At 48.9% G+C, this 17,458-nt stretch overlaps 1 protein-coding gene across 6 annotated transcripts in view; it reads left to right on the top strand.

The window, feature by feature from the left end:
- Positions 1–17,458, top strand: part of kif13ba (kinesin family member 13Ba) — a 40,615-nt gene that overhangs the window by 17,053 nt on the left and 6,104 nt on the right. For 3 of the 6 annotated variants that reach the window (XM_060071531.1, XM_060071534.1, XM_060071530.1), the window contains 27 exons: positions 623–835; positions 1,248–1,358; positions 1,623–1,757; positions 2,118–2,248; positions 2,376–2,462; positions 3,137–3,327; positions 5,207–5,501; positions 6,076–6,238; positions 6,494–6,640; positions 6,987–7,136; positions 7,358–7,483; positions 7,654–7,827; positions 8,328–8,485; positions 8,861–8,993; positions 9,357–9,521; positions 9,752–9,851; positions 10,094–10,223; positions 10,329–10,384; positions 11,258–11,382; positions 11,750–12,028; positions 12,645–12,797; positions 13,055–13,132; positions 13,368–13,421; positions 13,704–13,845; positions 14,586–14,716; positions 16,312–16,368; positions 16,855–17,440. In XM_060071531.1, coding sequence (XP_059927514.1) covers positions 623–835; positions 1,248–1,358; positions 1,623–1,757; positions 2,118–2,248; positions 2,376–2,462; positions 3,137–3,327; positions 5,207–5,501; positions 6,076–6,238; positions 6,494–6,640; positions 6,987–7,136; positions 7,358–7,483; positions 7,654–7,827; positions 8,328–8,485; positions 8,861–8,993; positions 9,357–9,521; positions 9,752–9,851; positions 10,094–10,223; positions 10,329–10,384; positions 11,258–11,382; positions 11,750–12,028; positions 12,645–12,797; positions 13,055–13,132; positions 13,368–13,421; positions 13,704–13,845; positions 14,586–14,716; positions 16,312–16,368; positions 16,855–17,440 — 4,270 coding nt within the window. The remainder of the gene's footprint in view (positions 1–622; positions 836–1,247; positions 1,359–1,622; positions 1,758–2,117; positions 2,249–2,375; positions 2,463–3,136; positions 3,328–5,206; positions 5,502–6,075; positions 6,239–6,493; positions 6,641–6,986; positions 7,137–7,357; positions 7,484–7,653; positions 7,828–8,327; positions 8,486–8,860; positions 8,994–9,356; positions 9,522–9,751; positions 9,852–10,093; positions 10,224–10,328; positions 10,385–11,257; positions 11,383–11,749; positions 12,029–12,644; positions 12,798–13,054; positions 13,133–13,367; positions 13,422–13,703; positions 13,846–14,585; positions 14,717–16,311; positions 16,369–16,854; positions 17,441–17,458) is intronic. The other 3 variants (XM_060071535.1, XM_060071532.1, XM_060071533.1) reach the window with 2 other exon arrangements.

Genomic DNA, 17,458 nt, shown 5'->3' with positions numbered 1-17,458 from the left:
CAATTTCTAGTCTTTTTTACACGTAGTAAGTTTCAATAACTCCATACCATTACATACCGACATTTAAGCAGCAAAGATGAGACGTCGTTGTGTGGTGAGAACTGATACAAAATCGATAACAACAACAATGCCGCCATTTTCTTTATTTTTTGTAACCTACAATAAATAAAGCAGGCTTCCAGTCAATGGAAAAATGGCTTCTCCCCACCGGCGATTGTTGTTGTTTACGATTTTCTATCAGTTCTCACCACACAACGACGTCTCATCTTTGCTCCTTGAATGTCGATATGTAATGGTATGGAGTTATTGAAACTTACTACGTGTAAAAAAGACTAGAAATTGAATGTTTATTTTTCATTGAATGTTTACATAAAGTTGCACTGGGTGCCTTTAATGATTATGGTATGTAGTATGTATTTATTCTTATAAATATATTAAATATATATTATAAAAAAAATAATGCTTTAAATAGTGTTGGTTCAAGCACCGTTCAAGCACCGTTCAGGCAGTGGTTTTAAAGGGTGGTTTTAGTATGAACCGTATTCAGTTTTCACATGGTATGACGTGTTTAACCGGCCCGTTTCAGGTCAACGTTTAACTCCCCCTCCCCTTGTGTCTCCAGGACAGCTTGGGCGGCAACAGCCGGACGGCGATGGTCGCCACGGTGAGCCCGTCGGCCGACAACTACGACGAGACGCTGTCCACGCTGCGCTACGCCGACCGCGCCAAGAGCATCGTCAACCACGCCGTGGTCAACGAGGACCCCAACGCCCGCATCATCCGGGAGCTGCGGGAGGAGGTGGAGAAGCTCCGGGACCAGCTCACCCAGGCCGAGGTGAGGGGGGGAGGGGGATCAGGGTTCACCACGGCAGTCCCCTCTGGAGCCTCTGGGATTTTATTTGAAGCGGCGCCTGTGTAAACGCTCCAGAGATCTGAGGGTCCTTCGTTTGAGGTGCTGTACATCTGGCTGGGCCCCCGGGGGGCCGAGAAGGATGTCAAAGAGGCTTCAGTTGTTTTACACCCACAAACTGAAAGACGCATGAGATGGGACTCACTGGTTCCTGTTGCTTACATGCCTCTCCTCTCCTTTCTTATCCACTCCTTTCTCCTCCTCCTTCATCTTGTTCCTCCTCCCTCAACTCTTCCCATCTCCTCACCTCCTCTCACCTCCTCACCTCTCCTCTCCTCTCCTCCTCTCCTCTCCTCCTCTCCTCTCCTCTCCTCTCCTCTCCTCTCCTCCCCTCCAGTCTCTGAAGGCTCCGGATTTGAAGGATCGTCTGGAGGAATCGGAGAAGTTGATCCAGGAGATGACCGTCACCTGGGAGGAGAAACTACGCAAGACGGAAGAGATAGCGCAGGTAACACACACACACAGCTGCTCACACCCACATCATTAATAATGCAGTCTTTATTGTGTATTTAATATTTATGGGGATACTTTTTTATATTGGTTCTTTTTCCGTTACGTTGTCGACCCTGTCCATGCTGCAAGAATTTCATGGTCCAGACCCCCCGGGGAATACTATACGCTTTATGCTTTGACTTCCACAAGTGTGGACAAAAATCAACAGGTCGACTAACAAACAATTGAAGCCCCATTTTCCACGTATTTGTGTGCTTAGGAGCGTCAGAGACAGCTGGAGAGCCTGGGGATCTCTCTGCAGTCCTCTGGGATCCGAGTGGGAGACGACAAGTGCTTCCTGGTCAACCTGAACGCTGACCCGGCCCTCAATGAGCTGCTGGTGTACTACCTGAAGGTAGGGTGAGCCCTGCCCTCACATCCCTCTAGGGGCCTCCTCCACTGCATCCTCTCAAATGGGGGGGGTTCAGTATTAAATAATGCTACCATGATATAATAAGTTGAATCTGAATACGTGAAACTATGTATTTACACCACCCATTTGATCTTCATGTTGTTTCACATTTGTAAGTCGCTTTGGATAAAAGCGTCTGCTTAATGCCCTCAATGTTAATATAAATGTGTTCACACCAAATAACATGCACATACATTATTTTCATCATTTAAATTTGCAAAAAATAAAAAAGCGTCAGGTAAATGTCTAAATGAACCATGTTTACATACAGCGTTCATGTGTGTTTGTCTGACTGTGTTTCAGGAGCACACAAAGGTGGGCTCAGCAGATTCCCAGGACATCCAGCTGTGTGGAATGGGCATTCAGGCGGAGCACTGTGTCATCGTCATCACCACAGAGTGGGCCGTCGTGCTCACACCTTACCCTAACTCCCGGTACGAGGTCTGGGAGTCTCTGTGATGCAGACTTAAGGAACCGCCACTACACATGGTTTTATCAGGTCTAGACTTTTACATATTTATACCAGTTGTTAATTATAGTGTGTGTCATGTGTTTCTGCAGTACGTGTATCAACGGCTCTCCGGTCACCAATCCTCAACCGCTTCACCATGGTGACAGAATCCTGTGGGGTAACAACCACTTCTTCAGGTACAACACCACCACTCACTATGGTAACCATGTTAAGGCAAAAAACACTTCTTCATGCCCACCACAACCACCACTCACTATGGTAACCATGTAAAGCTAGCAACAACTTCTTCAGGTGCACCACCACCAGTCACTACGGTAACCATGTCAGGTCAACAACCTCTTCTTCAGGTACACCAACAGTCACTATGCCTACCATGTTAAGGGAAAAAAACACTTCTCCATGCACACCACCAGTCACCCTTGTAACTCTGTTAAGGTAACCACCAAGCGAAGCACCAGTCACTGTAATAACCCTTTTAAGCAGCAGTAGCTAAGCGGCACCCAGTTAATTTAGTTACAATGTTAAGCTACCGACTACTGCTTCAGGAACATATCACTACATGTCACTATGATAACCACTTTAGGCTACAGCCACTTCTTCAGGTATGTCACCGGTTAGCCCACTAAATCAACTGTCAACTGTCATTTATACCTTGGCACCAGAACAAAGCTGTCTGGAAAAAGCCAGTCACATGTAATCATTTGGTCTCACTTTGATTAATTCTATGAACAATTGACTGAACAGTCAGTCATCACCTGCTGGTGTGAGAGGGACGTTGCAACACCGTTCTGCGTTAGAAAATGTTATTCGGTTTGTTAACGGGAGTTCATTCCTTCCATGATTCCTCTAGGATAAACTTGCCCAAGCGGCGTCCCCGTGGGGCTGAGGAGGAGGAGGGCGAGGGCGGTCAGATGAAGAACAGTGGCAGCAGTGAGCAGCTAGACGCCGACGCGGACTCTGCCAGCGAGGTCTCCAGTGAGGTCAGCTTCTCCTACGAGTTTGCCCAGACGGAGGTGATGATGAAGGCCCTAGGATCCAACGGTAAGATACGCCCGGATGAGTGTCTGTCTGGCTACATCTGCCTGCCTACTTCTGTCCATTTCTGTTTGTTGACGACTGTCCAAGACTTTCTGTCCATGTATGTCTGTCTCTCTGTCCATATCTTGCTGTCCGTCTGTCCTTCTGTCCGTCTGTCCGTCTGTCTGTCTTTCCGTCCGTCTGTCTGTCTTTCCGTCTGTCTTTCCGTCTGTCTGTCTGTGTCTTTCCGTCTGTCTGTCTGTGTCTTTCCGTCTGTCTGTCTGTGTCTTTCCGTCTGTCTGTCTGTCTTTCCGTCTGTCTGTCTGTGTCTTTCCGTCTGTCTGTGTCTTTCCGTCTGTCTGTCTGTCTGTCTGTCTCTGTGTCTTTCCGTCTGTCTTTGTATTGAAAGCAATTTAGTAGTCCAAACCAGGGGTTCCCACAAAAAATAGTTTGGTGGAGGGGGAAGTGCTGCAGAGAAAGATGCACGAGTTGTACCCTATAATTAGAGTAGTGGAATCATCCGTCATCTTTTTGAACCTGGACCTTATGTTCAGATCGTTTTGGGTGTAGGGGACTCATGCAGACTATTTTGGAATCTGGTCCAGTTTTGTGCGAGAAAGCTGCAGCCGTAATCCATGGAAACAGGCTGGGATATATCTCTTGGGCCTGTAGCGCCTAGTACGTCCTCTAAAAGGGATTGTTTTTGTCATTGATGGCTCAGATTGTATTCTAACATTATGGAAAGGATAACCGCCAAAGAACTACAACAATTTTCTTTACCATTCACTTGATCCTGGTCGGTTTGTTATTGTTCCCAATCAAGATTCGCTCAAGGAAGATACTCTTTCTGAAATCTGGTTGTGGCAGGAAATGTCCATATTGTTATAACAATCTAAACTCTCCTTCACCCAAACCTTTTAGATAACTCTAAGCCTCGCTTTCTGTAGTCCAACACGATAAACTTTCCTCTACAGCTCTCTCATGTTTTCACTATTTTCTTCTTCACTTTAGGATTTTGTATGTATCTCACCTTAGTCTTAGTGGTACTGAAAAACAACCCAATCTTGTCCCCTGATCTACTTTGATAGTAAGCAGCACTCTCACCAGAACCAGTCGATCCCTGAAGGGTCATCATAAGAACATTACCCAGGATGTAGTTCGAAGTAAAACAGGAAATCGGATTACCCCCTTTTTACTCTGTAATAAATCACATTATAGAAGTAAGATGCACTCTGTTTGTAGATTTGGTGACCAACACACCCCTTGAATACTGGTAGTGGCAGGATTGCATTATGATGCCGTTGATGCCTCCGTGGTGTTATGCCGCGTTTCCACTGCAGGGTGCGGAACGGATCGGATCGCAAAGGGGCGGTAGGGAGGGGGCAGTATAGCCCAGCTCAGTTCTGAGGTCGCGTTTCCACTGCCGACAGTACCCTTGGTGGTAGGCCGGATGTCAATCGCCGCGGCAGCTACGTTAACATCGTAAACAACGTCTTCCTCCGCAAGAATGCAGACGAACGTCTCTACCTCCTTGTTCGCCCAAGCAAGCTTTTTACGCGACATGTTAATTGTAAAGAATAATACCTCGAGGCTACTGTTTGTTTGTTTTTATCCCCGCGTCACCCGGAAGTGACGATTCTGTCGACCAATCAACGGAGGGGGGGTGTAGCTAGAATTCCAGGGTACCCTTTCAGGCGTCTGGTCTCGTTTTGGGTACCGCAACGGAGGAGTCCCTAGAATGGGGTCGGAACGGGTACGGCAAAGTCCGGGTCACGCCCACTTTTGGCGGTGGAAACGCGATCCGACCCGCACCTTTGCGATCCGATCCGTTCCGCACCCTGCAGTGGAAATGCGCCATTAGTCTGTGGGTTCACCCCCCCCCCCCCCCCCCCATGTGCTCCAGACCCCATGCAGGCTGTCCTCCAGTCCCTGGAGCGGCAGCACGAGGAGGAGAAGCGCTCGGCCCTGGAGCGCCAGAGGCTCATGTACGAGCAGGAGCTGCAGCAGCTCCGGCGCCGGCTGCACCCCGACCGGCTGTCGGGCCAGGGAGGAGCCCCCCAGCCCGGGCAGGCCAGCCAGACGGGCCAGTCGGGCCAGGGCCTACAGTCCCACCACCGCAGCCTGGAGAGACTCAGCATGGGGGGCATGGCCCACTCCACCAGCGCCCAGAGCCGGCTGAGGCAGTGGAGCGAGGAGAGGTGGGGGAGATCAGCCCTTCTTTTATTACTATAGACGTGATCAACGAGTGGCCATATTGCTTAGTTGGATGGGGGAAACCATCTAGACTCTTTGGAAACCATGGCAGCTCAAAGCACACTATTTAGTTCTGTATTCCATTGTCCCATTGCATTACCGTCGCATTTCAGTTTTTTCCCAATGTTCCAAGAATGACAACCACAAATCAATATGGCTGATAGGTGAATAAGGTCAATGTTGAAGTGGTTTATATTACAGCAATGTGGATGTCATTGTTGTTCCCTGTTGTGCTTATTGCTCATATTGCAACCCGCCCTGGAAGAACAAATCAAAAAGTAATTAAGAAGTACTTGGAATCTGAAACAAATGTAGGAATAAGATAAGTGGAGATGGGATTTGATTGTTCCCAGTCGAGACATTCAGGAGCCACGGCAGCAAGTACAAGACAGTGAACCACTCTGTACTCCAAGAGATAGAGACTGAGAGCCAGGGACGGATATAGGAGCAGAGATTCAACAGAGACGTCTTAAAGGGTTTCTCATCGTCACTCCCCTCACTGATCCCCCCCCCCCCCAGAGAGGCGGTCCTGACGCGGAGTCTCCGGCGTCTGAGGGAGCAGATCGTCAGAGCCAACCTGCTCGTTCAGGAGGCTGGCTTCATCGCCGAGGAGCTGGACAAGCTCACTGAGTACCGGGTCACCCTGCAGATCCCCACAGACAACCTCAACGCTAACCGCAAGGTGAAGGACACACACACACTCACTCACTCACTCACTCACTCACTCACTCACTCACTCACTCACTCACTCACTCACTCACTCACACGAGACACACCCCCAACCTTAACGTTAACCAGGTCGATATGAATACACATCCAGTTTGTTTGTTTGCACAGTGAATCTCATTGCGTCCCAAGTGGTAACGGACATGGCACATGGCCGCCTACAATGGGAAACGTCTCTTTAACGGTGATTGTTTTTTAACGATGTGTGCAGCGGGATGCGGTGCTGAGCGAGCCAGCGGTCCAGGTGAGGAGGAAGGGCCGGGCCAAGCAGATCTGGACTCTGGAGAAGATGGAGAACCGCTTGGTGGACATGAGGGACCTCTACCAGGAGTGGAAGGACTTTGACGACGATAACTCCGTGAGTTACCGTGACTACCCAGCTACTAAAACGACCTACTTGGTTTCCATGAAAACCACCCATCCGCTAACACGGCAACTCGCTAACTCGGTAACCACGACAACCATGGGAGTTCCCATGGGGGGTTGACCCGACCGTCCTTTTGGAGTAATTACGGCAATGACCCACTCGGTTACCACGACGACTCATTCAGCGACTATGACAAAGTTGAGGTTGACCATCACCGACCTTTCAGTCATAATGACAACCCTGCGACTTACCCATGGGGGAGTAAATGATGACCGTATCAGACCAGGTCGCTCTGAAGAACGCCGTGTCCCTCTCTCGCCCCCTCGCCCTCTCCCAGGTGATGTGCTCGTACCTGCGCCGGGCCGACCCCTTCTTCGACGAGCAGGAGAACCACAGCCTGATCGGCGTGGCCAACGTCTTCCTGTCCTGTCTCTTCTACGACGTCAAGCTGCAGTACGCCGTGCCCATCATCAACCAGAAGGGGGAGGTATGGACTCCGCGCTCCCGCTCACACACCCGCACATGCACTAGCACACACGGACACAGTGCCAGGAACTGTTAAAGGACCCCAAATATACCATATTTATTTTCTATTAGATGCTACGAGCCTGTTAAGTGCATCGAATTTGAGCAGCTGTGGTAGCCATCGTGTCATCGTTATTTGAGCTTCTCCAGTCCGTACTAAACGTCCGGTACCATGTGGGTCAGGTGGCGGGGCGTCTCCACGTGGAGGTGATCCGGGTCGCGGGCGGGTTCCAGGACAGCGTCGGCGGGGGGGAGGAGGGAGACGGCAGCCCCGACACGGACAACCAGGACCGCAAGCTCGTCTGCATGGTGAGCACACTCTGCACACTCTGCACACTCTGCACACTCTGCACTCACTCACTCACACAGCAAACACACATCGGCACACGTGCTCATTCTGGAAGCCATCCTGGCCGTCCACCTCTGGCCTCCGGCCTGCCTCTCTTGGTTTGACCTTTGACCCGTGTGTTGCGTTGCAGCTGAAGATCCTGCAGGCAACGGGGTTGCCCCAATACCTCTCCAACTTCGTCTTCTGCCAGTACTCTTTCTGGGACCAGCCGGAGCCCGTCATTGTGGCCCCGGAGGTGGACACATCCACATCGTCCCCTGGGGCCAAAGACCCCCACTGCATGGTGGTGTTCGACAGCTGCAAGGTAGGTTGCTCTTTTTTTTTTTTTTATATATACAAACCTCCATTGTTTCTTGAATGTGTATGGTTAGTGTTACTTGCTGCGGGGATTGAGGTTAGCTGCTTATATTTGTGTTATAACCTTTACTTACTAAGAGTAACATAATACATTGGGTCTGACTGCCATTGTGTTATGCAATGAGAAATATATGAAAAAAAATATATGAATGAAACAATGACATCCTTACTCGTGTAATCATGAGTAAGACCATCCGGTTCAGTGATGCTCCCCAAACCCTCTAACTCTACAGAGATAGGGTTTTGTTAGAAGACAGTGGTACTTCTGTACAGAGGCATACAGTTGCAGGGCATGTTTTTATCTTGGTGTCTTGGTTTAAACCGTGTAATTGTATCCGTTGCTTTCTATTAATGCCTCCCTATCTCCACATCACTGATGTGGTGATAAGAAGGCAGATGGTAAAGTTTGGAAATGGGAAGAACTCAAAGGTTATTTTTGTGTTTCAGGAGCTGGCTGTGTCGGTGACGGAGGAGTTCATTGAGTATCTGACGGAGGGAGCCGTAGCCATCGAGGTCTACGGCCACAGGCAGGCCGACCCGGCCAGGAACCCAGCCCTCTGGGACCTCAGCATCATCCAGGCCAAGACGCGGACACTGAGAGACCGGTACACACACACACACAGGAACACACACACGAAGGAACACACACACACACACACACACACACACACACACACACACACACACACACACACACACACACACACACACACACACACACACACACACACACACACACACACACACACGAAGGAACACACACACACACACGAAGGAACACGCACACACACACGAAGGAACACGCACACACACACACACACACACACACACACACACACACACACACACACACACACGAAGGAACACACACACACAAAGGAACACACACATTGAATCCAGGCCATGAGTGTCCTGTGAGCTGAGGAGTCTGCCTCTCCAAGGGTAAACATTATGCTTGTTGTCGCCGCCGCCCCCTACAGGTGGAGCGAGGTAACACGGCGTCTTGAGCTGTGGGTTCAGATCCTGGAAATCAACGAGCAGGGGGAGTTTGTCCCTGTGGAGGTGGTGCCCGCCAAGGACGTGTGTACAGGCGGCATCTTCCAGCTCAGACAGGTCATTTCCCAAACCTTTCTTCTGTCATACTACTACTTTTGTTTTTCTGTTGTTTACTGGTTGATTCTTAGTTTGTTGTAGGGATGTCACATTGAATATTATTGCATACATAAACGCGACACATTCAAGAATCATGTTTTCAAACGGAGCAAAGCACACAGCGCATTATTTTCGAGAGAGGGAGAGAGACTTATTTTTTTTATATGTTCTGGACAGGTTGACATCCATTGGTTGTTGTTTCTTTTTGCATTATAATTGGAGCTCTCCACGTTTCATTTTGCTGCTCACATACTTAAATGATTGTTCAGGTAACAGATAAAAAGGTGTGAGGTTTGACCCCTGGCTGTTTCCCTCCCCCCTCAGGGCCAGTCTCGGCGGATCCAGGTGGAGGTGTGCTCGGTGCAGGACTCTGGCACTATGCCCCTGATCGCTGAGCTGATCCTGGCCGTGTCTGTTGGGTGCGTTGAGATCCAGCCCGCAGCCAACGGGGGCTCCCAGCAGCCCCAGGAAGACATGGACAGCTACCAGGTATCTGACCAAAGGCCTGTAGATCTCTATCTGACCCCCACCTAGCTTGAGATCAGACCCCAGTCAGGTCTCTATTCAGGGTTTCTTGAGTGTGGTTGGTCAGTTAACAGTTGTGGGGTTTTGGATGCATGTTGTACTTTGACAATAATTTTTCTGCTGATGTTTTGAGAAATATATAGATATGTTCGCTCAGAGAAAAAAAAGTCTTTATTGTTTTGTGTGTGTGGTAGGACAGGGATCTGGAGCGGTTAAGGCGCCAGTGGCTCGCTGCCCTGACCAAGAGACAGGAGTACCTCGACCAACACCTACAGGCCATCGTCACCAAGCCTGGTAACGCACTGCAAGCCCTTTCTGTCTGGATAATGTCTTAGTCATGTTTGCTTATCTATATTTATGCGAGTGTGTTTGTCATTAGTTTGCACGTGGGTGTGATTGTTTGTGTACTTATTAGAAGTGTATACACATTTGTCTGTCTAATTGGTGTATATGTTTGTGTGTAGAATATTTGCATATATTTCTGTAATGCTTGTGTATACTTCTGTGTGTGTGTGTGTGTGTGTGTGTGTTTGAAGCAGAGAAGTGTGAGGATGACATGGAGAGAGAGGCCCAGCTCTTGGAGTGGCGTCTGACCCTCACGGAGGAGAGGAACGCCGTCATGGTGCCCTTCTCTGGCAGCGGTATCCCCGGGGCCCCCGCAGAGTGGTACGTTCGGGGCCCCAGCCTCAGTTTGGCTCCAGGCCCTGCAGGCTTGGGGTTCAGCGCTAGTGCTCTCTTGTTTCATTCTGTTTAACAATCCTCTTTTTGCAGGGTACCCCCTCCCGGGATGGAAACCCACACCCCTGTCCTCTTCCTGGAGCTGAGCGGTACGTAGAGCCCTTCATAGGCCGGTCGGACTAAAGGCTGTCGGTACAACTCTGTCCTCTCATCATAACTCTGCTCACTGTCTGCCTGTGTACTGTCTGTAGGGGTGGGAATCTCTTGGCACCTCACGATTCGATTCCGATTATGAGGTCAACGATTCGATTCTGAAGCGATTATCGATGAATCTCGATGCAACAATTTTTTTTATGTACATTTCCATGCGTGATTTACAAAAATAGATATATCTGGGTTTGCTAATCACTTCCTACTTTTGTGATGATCATTAAAGACATCAACAGATTAATTAACTTATCTAATATTTTATAAGACTTTCTATGAACAATGCAATAATCAATGCAGCTTGCATTATAACACAATATGGAAGCATGCAAAAAATAGGTTTCAGTTTTATTTTTTTCTAATCTTTCTTTTCTATGTCATTAAAGAAAAAGCTGCTCTTGAATTAGGAGTTCTTGTGTCTGGCTGTGAGTTTGCGTGCATGCTATGCGTAGGCTGAATCGCAATTGTGTCAAGACAAATCAGATTGGCTAATACACACTGAAGATAAATTTTACAATTTTTTTGCCGAAATTGCAAAAACAACAACAATTAATTCAGATTATTAATTTATCTGCATCGAGACAGAATCGTTCTAGTGAGAATCGCGATCATGCATCGAAGAATCGATTATTTTTCCCACCCCTAACTGTCTGCCTCTGTCGACTCATCTAACACCTTCTCCTGTGTGTGTGTGTGTGTGTGTGTGTGTGTGTGTGTGTGTGTGTGTGTGTGTGTGTGTGTGTGTGTGTGTGTGTGTGTGTGTGTGTGTGTGTGTGTGTGTGTGTGTGTGTGTGTGTGTGTGTGTGTGTGTGCAGCCGACGACCTGAGCTCTCAAGACCAGATGTCTGCCCCAGAGGCTGGCGGTCTAGACGCCACTCTGAATGGAGAGGACGAGGACGACTTCTTCGACCTGCAGATCGTCAAACACTACGACGAAGAGGTCAGCACCCCAAACCTTATGGCTTCATTCCAAAATGATATGGGCAGTTCAAAGATGTGCACAAACACTTTACATTACATTTTTCTCTCCACCATAACCAACCTGTGGTTGCCCACATCACATTTAACCCCCGCAACAACTGAATACAATGTATTTACAATGTAGTTGGGGTTAATTTTCGCTTTAACCCTAAAGAAACGCAAACATTGATAACATAGCAAAATTATTCAAAATCGTTAAATAATATAAAATAGAAATGCCAAAATGTGTGGCATGTGTGCGTGTGCGTGAGTGCGTGCGACCAGACATGTGCGTGCGACCAGGTCATGTGCGTGTGCGTAACCTCACGGCGTGCCTTGTGTTCCAGGTGAAGGCGGAGGCCTCCTGGGACTCCACGGTCCATGAGTGCCCCCAGCTGAGCCGGGGCGGCGGGGCGTGGCCGGAGCAGCGCGTGTACCTGACGCTGCGCGTGGCCGTGCAGCTCAGCCACCCCGCCGAGATGCAGCTGGTGCTGAGGAAGCGCGTGTGCGTCAGCGTGAACCCCGGGCGCCAGGGCTTCGCCCACAACCTGCTGAAGCGCATGTCCACGCGGAGCACCATCCCCGGCTGCGGGGTCACCTTCGAGGTGGTCTCCAACATCCCCGGGGTGAGACACGGCTGGTCCAGGGGGTGGATGGTGGTGGTGGTGGTGGTGGAGCGATACTGACTACTGGTTACCCCAGATGAATGTCTGTTCTAGGGGTGGGGAGCACAGGGCACCTCGCGATACATGGCCCACAATACAGATAATATCGTGATTCTGCGATTAATCAATATATTGTTCGACAATCCTATAACAAACCATCACGATAATGTCTATGAATACAAAATGACCGTGAAAGGGTAAGATGCTTGATTTGTCTTTGTTCATGGTCCAAACTGAGTTTTTCAAACTGTCTTAAATTCATTTTATTTTTATTTTTATAATAAATTAAAATATATTGATATTTAACGCCAGTTAAAGACGATATATCGCCGTATCAATATTATGTCCCACCCCTAGTCTGTGTCCTGGTTTCAATATGGATTATTACTACAATTGTTATGTGGACTATTACTAGAATTGAATACATGTCATTAATAATCCGGTAGTTGTTGGGTAGCTCAAGATGCCTAGATAAAAGTGGAAGGAAGGGGATTCTGACTGACTTTGTATATCTGCCTGTCTCTCTGTCCATCTCTCTGTCTGTGGGTCTCTCTGTGCCGCGCTGCCTCTGTCTCAGGACCCACTGGGTTCGGAGGACAGGGAGATGTTGGCTCGTCAGGCCACCGACTCTCAGAACGCAGAGACGTCGGAGAACGAGGCCGCCATCGAAAAGTACCTGCGCAGTGTTCTGGCAGTGGAGAACATCCTCACCCTAGATCGCCTCAGACAGGTACACACACACACACACACACACACACACACACACACACACACACACACACACACACACACACACACACACACACACACACACACACACACACACACACACACACACACACACACACACTAGAGCTCTTCAGAATGAGACTAGACATTCATTTTCTACCTATTCCCATTGTCTCAGTTCCATCACTCGTAAGATAAGACAGTAACATGTCAAATGTTGTGCGTTTGTTAATGTTCATGCTTAAATGTGTGTGATAGGAGGTAGCAGTGAAGGAGCACCTTGCTGGCAGAGGGAGGGGTAACAGAAGGAGTCTAAGTTCCCCGTCTGTCCACCGGGTAAGACCCCATTCCTATTACCACACTACAATACAGTACCATGTGAGACGACATCAATAAATACCTTACTGTGCAATGCAGTATGCTACAACAGCGTTTAGGTGTGTGTGTGTGTGTGTGTGTGTGTGTGTGTGTGTGTGTGTGTGTGTGTGTGTGTGTGTGTGTGTGTGTGTGTGTGTGTGTGTGTGTGTGTGTGTGTGTGTGTGTGTGTACTGATCACATGTTGTCCGTGCAGCTGTCTGGAAGCAGACAGGACCTGTCTTCTTCATGCATGGTGGACGACAACAAGGTAGCCTTGTCTTTATTCTCCCACCTCTTCCTTGTGTTGCTAGGCAATGTATAACTTCATTACATACACCCCGCTTGTACGATGTTCCGTAATCCCACTCCAGAATGACCCTGTTGTACACTGTGCATTTGATGATATAAACAACAGTTTGATTGGACCCAGCTCACGCAGTGTTACTATGGGTCAGAAGGTTTTCCAGGTTTATCAAGTGCATAATATGATAACATGAAGCCTCATGTCATGTTCATTTTCTGTGTGTGTGTGTGTGTGTGTGTGTGTCAGGGCCGATGGGAGAGTCAGCAGGATATCTTCATGCCCTCCCAGTTCTACCGGAGTCTTCCTCGGCCGTCTCTGACCCCCTCCCCTCCTCCCCCCGCCCCCACCCCCAGTGCAGCCACCTCACCCACCCAGGACCCTGAGCAAGGTAGCCACCGTCCCCACCGTCCCTCCTCCTCTCTAGTGTACCGCCCTCCTCCTTCTCTTCTGCCCTCTTGGTCTATGCTCCAACATTTCTCCTCCCATCTCATTTTATCTTGACACACACACACACACACACACACACACACACACACACACACACACACCATATTGCCTCTACACCAGTCCTCTACTCTCCGTCTGTGATTCTCTCCTTTCTTTGGTGGTCCGTCTCCCTTTTAACACTGTGGGTTAATCCTGCTCTCTGTCTTTATGGCTGTTACCTCTAATCTGTAATCCCTCATGTCTCATCTTTTGGCTGTCAATCTCCCCATGAGATCTGCTGAATGTCATTCAACGTGTATATCTCTGTCGGCCTTACTAGTCTGGACTAGCGGTATCCATCTGTGGTATAATATAGCACTTCGCTTCTAGAGATCATCCTGCTCAAGCCTCGGGAAAAATTAATCCTTTTCGATTAATTTTGAGGCGGTTGGTGTTTCACTGAAGAGGGTGAGGTTGGCAGTCATACCATTAAGAAAAGTCGGAATCGTATGGCTGACAATCTCACCATGGCTTTGGTCTGGCTACCTGATTCAGCCTCTGTCGACCACCTTTAACTGGGGCCATTTCCTGGGCTTGCATTTCTTCCTTGTCTTAATCTGTCCGCTTGCTCTACCTTCCACACCTCTTCCTTCCTCTCTTCGTCCACTTCCCCGGCCCCCCTGCCTCCCGTTTCCTCCCCAGGTCGCTCAGGGCTTGCTGCCTCTTATCTTTCAGTCAAAGCGCTGGTTCCTCAGATGCCCAAACTGCTCAAGTCTCTGTTCCCGGTGCGCGACGACAAGAAGGAGCTGAGGCCCTCGCCCAACACTCAGCAGGTCAGAGGTCACTGCACCCCAGGTCTGAGGTCTTTGTTCTAGAGGTCCCCTTGAGAGAGGCTGCATGGAACCATCCAGGACCACATCTACCGCATCTAGAACTACAGCATCTAGAACTACAGCATCTAGAACTACAGCATCTAGAACTGCAGCATCTAGACACAGCAATAATTGTATAAAAAAGATAATAATAATAATTGGAATACAACTGCACTGCTTTTATTATGAAGGCGACTTTTGTTGTTGCTTTACTTGTGCGCGCGTATGCAGCTTCTTCTTCTCTGGTTGCAAGTCGCAACTAAAAATATGTAGGAGAAGATCCCCGTCCACGAGTCACGAACTGAGCTCACAGGAGACTTAGCGCTGACGTGAATGGCTGTTATTCCTGATAAATGTCAGCTCATGCAAAAGTTTTTAACCAAACGTGGACTTCTAATTATTTTTTCACTGAAGTCAAAGGTAAAGCTGTGTGCTTAGTTTGTGGAGAACAGGTCGCTGTGTTAAAGGATTATAATTTGAATCGCCACTACAATACTAAACACACAGAGAAATACGGCAACTTGACTGATGCAGATCGGGCACAGACATCTGAAGCTTTGCTAGCTAAACTGCAAAAGCAACAAGGCTGTTTTACCAAGCGTTGCACATCCAGGGATGCAGCAGCCAGGACCAGCTTTGTGATATCCCACAAGATCGCCAAAAAAGTAAGCCATTTTCTGAAGGGGAAAGAGTGTTTGGTGGACTCTGCTGCGCTAGAAAGGTAGGTCGATCCAAAAAGGATTGACCTACCTTTCTCTGGTGAAATGTGAACAAACATATTCAGTGATGAAGTTTAACAAATCAGGATGCAGATCTTGTCTCACTGATGATCACCTGTCAGCTGTCCTGCGCATATCCACCTCAAACATTTAACCTGACTTCAGTGCGATTGTTCAAGCCAAGCACAGACTCGATTTTTCACACTGAACAAGAAAAAAACCCTGAAAAACAGCAAAGTTAATTTATTGCTGTTCTGAAAAACCAATAGCAAAAACATGCACATTTTGTTTAAAATTGCTTTGAGTATGCTGTTCAAATAGTGACATGATGTCATTTTGTACTATGTCTGCTTCAGTTTTTCATCTGAAGAAAACATGTGGGAAAAAAAGCTAATTCTGTAATTACGTTGCAAATGAAATAGTAATAGCACTTCATAAAGTTCATTCAATGCTGTTGCTTGAAAAATGGTAAAAACATGCTAATCTTTTCACAATTGCTTTTGTGGATGTTAGTTAAATTCTAACATAGCTGCATTTTGTACCATGTCTGCATTATTTTTTTCATATTCTTATAACATTTACTTACCATTCACATCTTATCATATAACCTACATTTTACTGCGTTTTATAACGAGATCAAATTAATATTGAGCTGAATTTAATTTAGCCTATTGGTCCGGCCCTCCACAACAGTCCCTGTTTCTCATGTGGCCCTTTGGGAAAATGAATTGCCCACCCCTGGTCTAGAACTACAGCGTCTAGAGTTACTATCTATAAAGAAAAAGCACAAATCTGTGTTTGGGAGCAGTGCTTTAACTTGAACTTGTTGTCTTGCAGCATGTATCTCGAATCGTGACATCACCAGGAGGGGACGAGAGAGCCCGGAACGACGCGGTGAGAAACCTTTCCCAACCCTTGCTCTCTCTCTCACGCTGCTCATTCTCTCCTTCTCTCCTGCGCGCTCTCTCTCTCTCTCTCTCTCTCCCTCTCTCGCCCTCATATCTCTCTCGCCCTCTCTCTCTCTCGCCCTCATATCTCTTGCAGTGTCTCTCCTTTCTCTCCTGCTCCATTTTTTCCCAAGAGGAGTGAGACGGTGGGTTCACCCTCTCCCTCCAGTCTGCTTCTGCCTGGGCTGCTCGTAGTGCAGCAGCCTCCTGCATGACTCCTCCCCTTCCTGCTGCTGCCCTGGTTACAGTTGAACATGTGTTGTAATGTTCCATGTTAGAGGTCAAGTCCAGTGTCTGCATGCTGTCTTTGTCCTGAAACACTCTCTCTCTCTCTCTCTCTCTCCCTGCTGTTTGTGTGTGTGTTGTGGTGACCGTTACCATGGTTTCCTCCTGTGTGCGTGACGTGGTGACGGTCGCCGTGGTTTTCCTGTAGGCTGGTAATCTGGGGCAGAGCGTAGCCCCGCCCAAAGACAGGCCGGCCGAGTCTACGGAAGCCCCTCCTCTTCCTGTGCATGACCCGCATGAGGCCGCGCCCCCCAGCCCCCTGAGCCAGTCGTCCAGCGGCTACTTTTCCACCAGTGTTTCCATGGTAACCCTGTCGGAGGCCGTCGCCGGCAGTGACCCCGCCCCCGTCCGTTCCTCCACCCCTTCCCCGCTCCTCCCGCCTGCCGAGGCCCGGGGGCCGAAGGCGTCAGAGACTCCGTTTCCCATAACCCAACAGCAGCCGCTCCAGGGCCCTGACCGGAACGGTGTTGTGGCCTCCTCTCCCTCTCAGTCTCACACCACGCCTGCCGCCAGCAGCTCAACCAATCACAGCGGTGAGCACTGCGACAGGCTGGAACTCCAGGTGGAGGACGACGACGACGACGAGCGTTGTCACGACGAGGTGCTCCCCGACTGGCTGACGGAGGGGGCGTTTGTAACGGTGGGGAGCAGTAAGAGTGGGACGGTGCGCTACGTGGGGAGCACAGAGTTTGCTGCTGGAGTCTGGGTGGGGGTGGAGCTAGACACGCCCACAGGTACGTTCCCCTCGGCGG

Source organism: Gadus macrocephalus, chromosome 14 (assembly GCF_031168955.1).
Source record: "Gadus macrocephalus chromosome 14, ASM3116895v1".
Taxonomy (NCBI): Eukaryota; Metazoa; Chordata; class Actinopteri; order Gadiformes; family Gadidae; genus Gadus; species Gadus macrocephalus.
The sequence above is the reverse complement of the archived record's forward strand: the minus strand, read 5'-3'. Positions and strand labels throughout refer to the sequence as shown.